Source organism: Chelmon rostratus, chromosome 23 (assembly GCF_017976325.1).
Source record: "Chelmon rostratus isolate fCheRos1 chromosome 23, fCheRos1.pri, whole genome shotgun sequence".
In the NCBI taxonomy this organism is placed as follows: domain Eukaryota; kingdom Metazoa; phylum Chordata; class Actinopteri; order Chaetodontiformes; family Chaetodontidae; genus Chelmon; species Chelmon rostratus.
The window spans coordinates 1,246,799-1,257,937 of NC_055680.1; the positions used below are offsets into that span (position 1 = coordinate 1,246,799).

An 11,139-nucleotide genomic window follows, 5' to 3' on the forward strand; every position below is an offset into this window, starting at 1 on the left:
GCACAGTAAAGAGCAACTCTCACTGAAACATGTGATCTGAGGTAAAAATGACATAATTGGACATAGTGTGACATAGTGTGGATAAAAGATCTCAAAGTGTGGATAAAAGATCTCAAAGCACAAACCCAAAGGTAGAAAAGGTTTATTACTGAAAAGGCATTTAAACATTCCCTTTGAACTGGTAAACAAGTCAGAATTACATTCTCTCAAGGTAAAACAGCTTGGTCACTTCAAGCCATTCACTGTGTGTTATCGCTGTGCAGGCAGTTTCTCCAAGCATGACTGACCTCCACAGTTTTGTGCTCAAACAGAAGATTATTTCAGCATTTTACTCTTAATGGAAATCATACAAAAACATGGGAATGCGTTCCAGAGTTCATCTCTGATATACAACTGTTCATCCACTTACTACTCATGCAGGAAAGCCTTTGGATCCTCAGTACTCACAAATGAGAAACGCTGTCTAACATGGAACTATCTACAGATATGAATAATGCATCATCAGCAATTATATAAGAGGAAATTCAATAAATAATAAATAAAGTTGCTCAAAAAGTTGTGAAACAGCACAGTCAAAGAAAAATTTGGCATCTCATAACCATTTTAGTATTTTGTGTATTTACAGTGCAGGTGGTCGTTTTGATGGTTTACCACAGGTGGCAAAGCTGACGTGAACTGCAGGAGATGGTGACGAAGTTACCGTAAAAATGTTGCCTCACTACAGAAAGTTGTCATTGAAGATGTGTAAGGTTCAGGGTCTGAGGAGCAGCACGGCGCAGCTCCAGACGCCCATGCAATAATCCAGTAACTAACAAGGGTCTGGAACAGTCTTGTACCTGAATGCAAGCCTGCCAGTGGAGCAGAAAGAGCTGTATACAAAACTGACAGCAACCGTCAGCTCTAATAAATTAACTACAGTATAAAATGTTTCACTCTTGTGCTGTATGTGTGTGTGTGACACAGTTTCTCTTCTTACAGTACAGCTGGCTGAACAGGGAGTTTCCCACAAACCTGACATTGCATGTTAAAGTCCTTTTAACCCATTTTATTTATTAATGGAACTGCTGAACAGTGTTTGATGTACATTGATTCTCCATTTGAAAGCAATAATATAGCCCACAGTTTGCTGATCACTGAATAAGGTAAGATGGGTCCAGAAGTTAATGGTTAGAAGTTTATTGGTCTGGCTTCAAAGCGAGACTGTGTAACCTCTGATAAAAGAAATAACACAATTCTTCTTTTGGGAAATAAAAGCTGGATTCATGAGCAACAAAGACCACTTTTTGATCCAGTCTTACTGGGTCTGGTATGACCTGCAGCTTATGTGAGCTAATGTTAGCAAACTTTAGATATTGCAGTGTAACAGACATTACTGAATGTATTAGCTTAGTGCTTGACTCTTCTCTACTTGTGCTACTGTTACCCTATGGTTTGGGTAGCCCAATACTTTGCAGCGATTTCAATTAATTCCAATGATTTGTCCAGGACACTTTTAGCCTAGCTTAGCACAATTTCCCAGAATGTTCTACTTCATAATTTAACTATTTTAAATATGATGACAAAATCTCAGTTGTGGCAGCTTCAATATGAAAATGTCCATGCTGACTTTCAGAAACTCGCATCACAACCCTGGTAGTATATGAGGTAAAGCTGTTTTGGAGGGTGAATGCTCCACAGCATTCTCTTTCAAGGTGACTTTCTATGACGGTAAACAAAGGTACAAAATCCTACAAATAAATAAGACAAATAAAGTGTGGGTTTTGCCTCCTGGTCGGTGGTCTTCAGTTGACTCTGTCTCTGTTGTGTGCTTCTGCAAAACAAGACAGGTTTGGCAAATGTAAAAAACAGCAAAGTCTTCGAGGGACAAACAACATGATGATGATTCTGCGATACAGTCTAACCAGCAGCGAGGATGGCTTTCCAACCTGGGGGTCATGAGATCATTTATCGGATTGTTTTCAAATGAAACAGATTGAGAGGGAGATATCTCTCTTTGGGGGGCAGCACCGCTGTCTTAGAAAGAAAGACGATGAGATCTTTAAATCTGCCGATAATCAACCAGACAATATAACATGGACCCCCCCTACAAAGAGTGTTGCTGGAGAAAACTCATGGAGTGTCCAAAACGAAAAGGTTTCAGTACATTTCATGGCAATTTCCCTTTTTTTTGTTTTGTTTTGATATCACTTGTACAAGAAGAAAATGTGACCTGATGACGGTACAAGAAGAAGGGTCAAATCATCACCTGGGGACCACTAAAGTGGGTCTATGTAACGTCTACGTTTTTCTTGGTTCAGGTTCAGGTGTGATGAAACTATGATCAGGTGATGGGTACGTCAAGCAGCACGTCTCCTCGTCCCATACAGTGTGCTTACTTGTTGATTTGCTTTGGTCTGCTCATCTGTGACATTCTGAACTGTAGTGTTGCAGTAGCACAGGTAGAGGAAGGTGCTTCAGCCAAGACGCTCATTCATGTCAGTTACACAATATCTAATACAGAAGTCTGCTAACATTAATTAAGCAAGGGTCAGTTGAATGGCTTCTACATTCAACTTTTCAATGTGTTATTTCTTCTTTCGTACTTTAAATCACTCCATGGTTAATGTGGCCAGTAGCTGTTGGGGTATTATTCATTTGGTCCTGGTGTTCAATATTTATATCAGTCTTCCTTTCACTTCTTGAGCCACCATGTGTACTGAACAATGCTTTAACAGCTCCCTTGCCTTCTCTACATGTCTTCCTCTGCAGTCATACTATACCTGCCAGGGCCCCACTGTGCTGCTGGAGCTGGCTGGTGAAGAAGCGCTCCCGCTGGGACACCTGCTCGTCCCAGGCCTCCAGTATTCTCTGTTGGTCCCCAGGGTCCATGGTCAGGGTGTCCGGGTGGGCCTCGTCGATGTGGGCCCTCACTCCCTCCAGGCTGTGGGAGTACTGCAGCTCCCCGCACACCATGCACACCAGCAGCTGGTTGAGCGGATCGTAGTCCATGAGGTAGCGGTTCCTCCACACGATGTCTGCGACCGGACCTTCATCACCGTTATTATTCTCATAGTCAGGAAACAGAAGCTCTGACTCATCTGGAGAGAGAGAGAGAAACTTTGTGACTTTCAGCAGTCTAAGTGCACTGTTTTAGGTTCAAAGTTGCATAGCTGATGCTTCACCTTCTACTGGTGCTGTGTAATGTGAGTATGGAAATGATCCTGGGTCAGTGTCCACTGAAATGCTGTGAAAGAGAGAGAACATTTCCTTTCATTATCATCCTGCATCCAGCTGAAAGCACAACTCATTTTACAGGATTTCCCACCTCATTAGATGCTCTGACTCCTCGGAGGAGCTCACCCACTGACCAGAATCCTACAGGCGTTAGACAGAGAGGAAGAAAAGCAGTTTAAAGACTGGAATGAACAACCTGACAATATGTTCACACTGGACTCAACGTCTCCCAGTTCTGTTTCAGCCTTCTTACTGTACATCACAACACATCATACACCTGAGAAATCTACTGAATGGCACGAGTTTACACCCATTATTAAAAATGTGTGTTTAAACTAACAGCCATATGCATTTATGGACTAATTTGAGAGATACGGTAAGTATAATTAAGTCTGCAATTACAACATCAGCCACCAAGACTGAAATGTCAAGTGTGTTTTTAGGAGACACATCATGGATCAGAACTTAATTTGTGGACCTGAACAGACTTTGTCACCATCTACAACCATCTTCCAGTTTTCAGTAACACCTGAGCAGTGTTTTATTATGGCTTATCTGCATTCTTCATAATAATTAGACAGACCTGTAAGCCATGAAATATTTTATATACCTGTGCTTGCAGGTCCTGGGCAGGCAGGATGGGCCTCCAGTCGTTGGAGGCTCTCCTTGGGGTTCCTCCCTTATCCCGAATGGCCTTCCTAGCTCTCTGCTCCTTCTTTTTTATCCTCCAGTACTCCCGTTTCCTCCTCAGAAAATCCTCCTCAGACTCCCCTGGGATAGGCTTTGGTGGAGCCATGGAACTTGTAGGTGCCGGCTTGCTGGTAGGCTCTATCATATGTGTGGGGCTCTGAAGTTGGGCACAGGGGATTTTTATTGGACTGAGGGTGGAGCTGGGAGTTTGAGCAGGGGGCTCAATGGGGAGCAGGTTGATGGTGGACAGTGGGTTGTCTGGGGGCTTCAGAGTCTGGAGGCAGGGAGATGAGTCTGCATCTGCGCCTCTGGACATCCACTTTTGTGGTCCTGGCAGGGCTTGTCGCTGATTCTCTGGAGCTCCTACATAGTCACACTCAATCTGCGAAGGCTCAACGTTCACTTTACTTTGCGCACTTCTGGGTGAACAGGAGACAGTGGTGACGGGCAATTTGACCTGGAGAGTGTTAGGTGACTGCTGAGCGGTGCATGTTGTCGGGCTGACGACCAGGACCGTAGGGATGCTTGTCGCTGCAGTCAGAGAAGCGACGGGTGGTTTGGGTTGGAGGGCTGGTTTTGCTGGAGGATTCACACCCTTAACAGCATTGATGATAGCGAGGCCTGGAGCCTGAAAGACAACAAAACAAGAATAAATGATTTATCTCACTTTTTCACAGTGAAACACAATCTAATGCAGCAATCAGACAATAACCTCTCTGAAACATGCGCACATAGGTTTGCCCCTAGCTTTAAGCTGGCCCCTCTCAGTCACTCTCCTCTATTTTTGCTGTTCAAGTGTCAAATGCCAGACAGAGGTTTGCGGTAAAGTGCTTCAGGTTTCAGCTGGAGGGGGCACTGGTCATGCCTACGAGCACTGAACTCTTAACAGCCACAGTCTCACGGAGCAGGTACTGATATCTTTAGCATCACCTGAAACACATACCTCAAAGAGCGTTAAAGAATAAACATATGTCTCTAAATCGCTGCTGTGGATCTTTTTTAGTTCAGATAAACTATGAAAACTGTACAATCCGACTTCATCAACCATCAAGGGTCAAAAGCTGGTTTATTTTAAGGGTCACCCACCAGTCTGACTGCAAAAGTTCTAAGACAATGCTATTCAAATGCCTCACAACAGGGTGTATGGAAGGCCAAACAGGACAGGACAAAAGGTTTTTGATATGCACCAGATAGCGTCCTGTGTGCACCAGACACTTTTAAATGAATACCACATGGTTTCTGGTGCACACCAGAAACTAAACAGAAAGGTTTTGCTCATATCCACACACAGTTAGCCAAGATTAAACCTCATCTTCTAGCTGATGTTCCTCAAATTTCTGTAATTCAGTAGCTTTTCTCATAGCTACGTGTTCCTGGGGTCTTCAATCCATTATCTGACCTAAATGAGTAACTAATATTGAACTGGCTATCAAGTATGAAGGCCATGGTATTTAAATAGAGGCTGATTAGCATGCTGTTAGAGCATATCCTATCACTCTTTGCCACTGGCTCATTGTGAAGTTGTGGGTTGTATTAACAAAAACACAATGTGCTAAAAATCAGGCACGTTTAATATTATATGTTGGCTAGTTACTACACTGCCACACAATGTTGTCTACATGTTGCAGATGGTACAAAATGAACATTATTGTGTCACATCACCTGGATGTCTCTCTGCGAGAGCCGACTGCTGCACTCTCCCTGTCTCTCTGTCTGCCTTGCCTTTAACCTGGCCCTCTGCTGCCTCTTCATCAGCTTCCAGTACTCCCTCTTCCTCTGCAGGCTGGTCAGACCGCTGTGCTCCATCACCACACTGTGATATCTTTGTGCGGATGGCAGGGTGCTGTCGTGGCATTGCTCTTGTGCCTGACATTGTTGCTCACAGTGTTGTTGTAGCTGTGGTTGATCCATGGGTAGGTGGTGTAGCTTTGGCGGCTCTGGGGAACAGTAGTTTTGATGGCCTGCTTTTCTGTTGCAAAGCCTCTGTGTTCTGCGTGGCGATGACGGGCCGTCCGAGGCTTCTATGGGGTTAACTATGAAGTCTGAAGGGGTTTGGGATGGGTGCTCACAGGTGGGATGTGGGACGACATCAGTGGACGTAGGGAGAGGTGGAGGTGTCTCGCTAATTTGTGGTACCAAAGCATCGGCGTCTGGCTGCCAGGTTTTTATTTCCAACGTCACGTCAGCAGCAATAGGAGCCACTTCCTTTTCAAATAAAGGCTGAGGTGCATTTGGCTTCATCTCTGGCTCTGAAGTCTCTTCTGTTGACTCTATTTTAATGTCAGTTTGCTCACTTTTACACTCTGTGACTGTGCTAAGTGATTCCTCCAGGAGCTTCTTCATAGAGGCCACAGCTAGCAGAGTGGTAGCCTGGCTGTCTGCATTCAGAGCTGGGTCAGGCTCTGGCTGAGGAGCTGTAGGTGGTGTTGGGGGTTTCATATCTGGACAGATGGCTTGTTCTGGTTGAGAAATTAGGTCAACTGCTGGCACAGACTCACCCTCTTGTTTTATCTCACTTGTGTGTGGCGTTATAGGCACGGTGTTGTTGGGGAAAGGTTGTGCATTTCCTGTATGGTTTGCAAGCCTTCTGCCTAGCGGCGCGGTGGTTGCCGCTGCTTGCTTCTGGGCCTTCCTCCTCTGTAAGGCCGCGTTGGCCCTGGCTTGTAGAACACCCTGCTTCAGTCGAGCAGCACGAGCTGCCCGCTGCTCGCGTTTCTTTATCCTCCAGTACTCCCTCTTCCTCGCCATCCTCTCCTCCTCGGTCAGCTCCGGATCCAGAAAGAGCACTGACGGCGCGCTACTTGAAACTGCCATTTTCATAACACAGCCACCGCGGTTCGACCCTGCTGCCGAACCTCCGGAAATGGCATTTTGACGGCTTTGAGGATGAGTGAGAATGAGCTGACCTACAGTTTGGATTGCTAATGAGTGTGAATTAGGAACAGTTGTGCTTTCAAGTTGAGCTCTTGGTCTGATTGACGGCAGTCTTGGAGGATTACTGACTGACTGTACAGGAGGAGGAGGAGAGACTTTCACCTGAGCTGGGCGGAGTGGAGGAGAGGGCTGGTTTGCACATATGGGTTCAATACCTCTCTGTTTAGTATCACGCTGACGAGGAGGTTTTGTGGTAGGAGTATTATTAGAAACTACATGAAGCTCCTCTTCACCTTTGTGTGCTGCTGCAGCGCTGTGGTCTGGAGGAACCTGTGGAATGTTAATGGTCACAGTCCCGTCCTCTTTGATGAACCCTCCAATGGTCTCCGAGGCGTGGGTGAGGGTGCTTCCTCCTGACTGCGCCAGTGCTCTGGCCCTCCTCATCTCTTCCAGGATTTTCTGGTAGCGTTTCACTCTTCGCATCAGAGAGTCCTTCTCCTTCAGCCGAGCCTTCACCTCCATCGACAGCTTAGCTCGCTGCTCGCGCTTTTTAATGCGCCAGTACTCTCGCCGTTTGGCTATGATCTGCTCAGGTGTGTCATTAGGGTCTATTTTGGGGATATTTCTGCTACCAAAGACTGAAGCAAGCATTGGGGATTTACATCTTATATGTCTTTGATTCATGAAATTCTTCTGGGCGTCAATGAACCTCTGTCGAGGTGTTTTACATCGTGCAATCCCTCGGGAAACATTAGAAACATGTACATAAGTTGAGAGCTTTCTCTGGGGCTCCCCTGGCTTTTTCACAGAAATAACATCAGCTGTTATAGCTGTCTGTGTTATCCTATTCCCATGTGGATTTTGTACTCTTATCTGATCCGCTCGCAGGTTAACTGGAGCTAAACTTGCTGCCCTATTTTGCAGTCTATCATTTTCCCTTTTGGCAGATGTAAATGAAGTTCTGACTCGAGTGTGACACTGCTTCTGGCCTACTCCTCTTAAAAACGACTGAGGTGGAAGATGCTGAATGATTGTGCCGGCCACGAGTCCTGTTTTTTGTGTTGTTTGCCTCTGAAACGTCACCTCCCTGACTTGCGTTCGCTCTCTGGCTTTAGCTATTCGAGCTGCCACCTTTGCTCTCTGCTCTCGCTTTTTGATCCGCCAGTGCTCTCTGCGCTTGGCTGCTCTCTCCTCCTCGGACTCCAGCGAAGGTTGAGAGTTGGGAACACCTTTAGCCCTCTGCGAGGTGACCAAGGCACTCTTTGTTACACTTTGAGGTGTTGCGTTTGCTGCTTTGCCCTCAGATTTAATAGAAACGGTGACACATGGAGAAGACACGAGAATCATACCTGTGGTCACATTGGTGGGTAAGAGTTTGGGCTGAATGTGTAATGCAACTTGTGCCTTCTGTTGCGTTTTGGGGACCGACGCTCCCTGCATAGACACAGATGGCTGAGGTGTTGGTTTAGCCGAGCTGCCATTGGTAATTCTGGCCACTCTGACCGGAGGCACTGAGGAACTGGTGTTCGGCTGGGTTCCTGTGGGTGTGGGTGAGGTAATGGCTCTGCTCACAGCACCTCTTGCTGTTAGGCATTTCACTGTCGCTCTGTCACCCCTAGCAACTTTGGCTGAGATGGAACATGATGCTGGCGGGACCTTGTTGAGTTTCATTGTCTGGAGCCACCTCTCCTTTTGGCTTTCAGTGGCTTCAGCTGAGCTGCCCCCCACTTTGTTTCCACTCTGTGATGCAGGAGGGATATTGGCTGTTTTGCATGAGTCATCATTACTCTGCAAAGGAGAAGAGAAAGCAGTGACGGAGCTGGACAAACTGGAATTCACCACTGCAGGGGCATTTAGATGTAGGAGCTTTCTCCCATGACTCTCTTGTGTTGGCTTTCCTCTCTGCTCTGACAGTCGAGCCCTCTGCTCCCGTTTCTTGGTCCTCCAGTATTCTCTCTTTTGGGCGAGGGTGGCATCATCATATTCTGAAGCAGGCCGGTAGCGGTGGGACGTTGAACCCCCTTTACCTTTTGCAGTTGGCATGCTATCGCCAGCTTGGACAGCCCATCAGTTCTCATCCAACAGTACCGGCTGGCTCTTTTTCGTCACACCAGAATCCTCACTGCCATTAGCTTACATGGTGAACTCCTATACGACGCCTCAGTGGGTGTTTTTGCTCTGCTGAGCAGGTGCCAAATCTCTCAGACATCACATCGGTATGCAGGTGTCCTGAAGAACAGAAAACAATTCTTAGCTGCATCTTACCAACTGTTGAGAGATCTGAGGAAACAATTTATGAATCAGGCTGTAAAGAAGTTAAATTAGTGTTAGTTCAACTATAGCATCAGTGACCATTTTATCAGCTATACCTGGTACAATTTAATGCAATCCAATCAGATGGCCCTGACATAAATTCTACCTTCAGATGGAGGTTCAGTTTTTGTTGCCACTGTTAGAGAGGTGTTAATTCAACAAGACGTTTATAATTGAGGCTGTAGTCGACAGCGGGGTTGTACTGGACTTCATACACTAAGAAGTGTCACTAATGTTTTGCCCACCCCATTGATAAAATAAGGCTGCAACTAAGAATTACTGTTATTACAAATAGGTCTACCAATGATTTTCGCAAGTAATTCATTGATCATTTGGTCTTTAATATGTCAGATAGTTTACAAAAATCTATAAAGTAGTTAAGAGTGCTCATGACAATATGTGTTGATGTATTTAAAGGTGCTGTTGTTCCACCAACAGTTCAAAGTTTCCTACCAAAGGAAGCTAAGAAGACCAGCGTATTTTCACATTTTAACCGCTGAAACCACTGAATAAAAAGCAAGTCAAATGATTAACTGATCAGCAGAGTTGCTGCCAAGTCATTTTCTGTCAGTGAACAAGTGAATTCATCAAATAATCATTTCAGTTCTGTTACAATCATATGCTAGAGACACATCTCAATATAATGTAGAGCAGTAAAGCACAAACTACAACCTCTACAATAAACATGTAGCTGAATTAGCTCCTGTCAGAAAGAGCAAAGAAAGACTGAACATGAGCTTTGTACACGCAGAATATGAAGCAGAGCTGTGTGAGGTGAAGGCATCAATCTAACATGTTCTGTCACGCCAATAACACATCAGATGTTTTCACAAGATGAATTCACATCATGACTTTCAGATATTTCACATTTGAGATGTCAGACAGAACATATGGAAACGCTCATTTATGATTTCCATATTCCACATATTCACATGCAGGCAAAAGTGGTTTTTGAGATACTTCACTTGTGAAAACACTTTCACGTGTGTAAATATTTAGTCACTTCTTCCTTCATTAACTCTCATATTTCCGCTGACTGTAGCAAGTGTTGATTTGCAGAGACGCTTGTTTAGATGCAAACGCAGAGACAATGCTTATGCACTAAGACGCCCATCTCCTGTGCCACAACACTGCGCCGTGAAGCTCTCCACGTGAGACAGAGGACATGTTCAGCTGGCCGAAAACTGAAAAAACAGCGTTCAAGGCTGGAAATATTCATCCCGCAGCATCTTAGCCGACAGAAAAACGTCGTGTGTGAACGAATGTGGAAGCTACAGGAAGCAGGAAGCGGAGCGACACTGTCCCTTTAAACCTGTCCCTTTCTATCACAAATTATATCTGTCGAGAGCCATTTTTATTCTTTATTCTGTGTCTATTTGGTTGTAAACGCGGCGAAGCAGCCTAGCTGGAGCTAAATTAACCATACATACAGCGACGCAGTGAAAGAGGGCACGTTGAAGCGCAAAGCGAGCCGACGGCGCTGTCTCTCTCAGCGCCACAATGGACAAGATCTTCCTCCTCTGTCCACACGGACTGGCGCCTGTCTGAGTCTGCTGCCTGTCTAAAAGAGGCGAAAAAACCCGCACATTACTGTCGCGAACAGGACGTTTGGAAACACGTGGAAGAAAAACATGCATACCCGTTACCTTTCAGTTACACCTAACTTTCCGGGACACTTTACGTGAACGTTTTAGGACAGATATTGCGCCAGGACACTGCAGCTACTTTCCGCGAGCCTGCCGTGCTCTGAGGCTGCCTTGACAACGCTGAAAGTACCAGGATGTGGGACCTGGATGCTCGCTCTGCGTGTGTGTGTGTGTGTGTGTTCGCTCTGTGGCGTGGACACATAGAGACAGTACAGTACAACGCCCCCCCCCCTTACTGCTCAAACCCGAATCCATTAAGAGGACTGTGCACAAAACTGGATCTGTGAGCTAATATTCACATCGTGAGGCCGGCTGGCTGCTGATTAGGCCAAACCTCATTTGTCTTTTCACTGATTATGGAGAGCTGAATTTGGCACAGGAGACAAATTCAGTCACCAATCAA

At 45.6% G+C, this 11,139-nt stretch overlaps 1 protein-coding gene across 3 annotated transcripts; it reads right to left on the reverse strand.

The window, feature by feature from the left end:
- Nucleotides 1-138: 138 nt before the first annotated feature.
- LOC121626882 lies at nt 139-10,849 on the reverse strand. Of its 3 annotated transcripts, XM_041965612.1 has the most exons (8): nt 10,737-10,849; nt 10,521-10,651; nt 5,566-9,006; nt 3,824-4,531; nt 3,305-3,354; nt 3,162-3,223; nt 2,760-3,077; nt 139-1,810 (listed from the first exon to the last, which is right to left on the reverse strand). In XM_041965612.1, the coding sequence occupies exons 3-8, from the start codon at nt 8,818-8,820 to the stop codon at nt 1,782-1,784; spliced, it is 4,422 nt and encodes a 1,473-aa protein (XP_041821546.1). In that variant the 5' UTR covers nt 8,821-9,006; nt 10,521-10,651; nt 10,737-10,849; the 3' UTR covers nt 139-1,781. The 3 variants fall into 3 exon arrangements, with proteins under 3 accessions (XP_041821546.1, XP_041821547.1, XP_041821548.1); XM_041965613.1 differs by lacking the exon at nt 10,521-10,651 and having other exon boundaries at nt 10,737-10,847; XM_041965614.1 differs by lacking the exon at nt 10,521-10,651 and having other exon boundaries at nt 10,730-10,831.
- Between the last annotated feature and the right edge of the window lie 290 nt (nt 10,850-11,139).

Coding starts and splice junctions, on each gene's coding strand:
- LOC121626882 (XM_041965612.1), bottom strand. CDS start 8,820: ATGCCAACTGCAAAAGGTAAAGGGGGTTCAACGTCCCACCGCTACCGG. Junction 3,224..3,304: donor GAGTCAGAGCATCTAATGAG/GTGGGAAATCCT, acceptor TCTCTTTCACAG/CATTTCAGTGGACACTGACC. Junction 1,811..2,759: donor GCACAGTGGGGCCCTGGCAG/GTATAGTATGAC, acceptor CTTGTTTTGCAG/AAGCACACAACAGAGACAGA.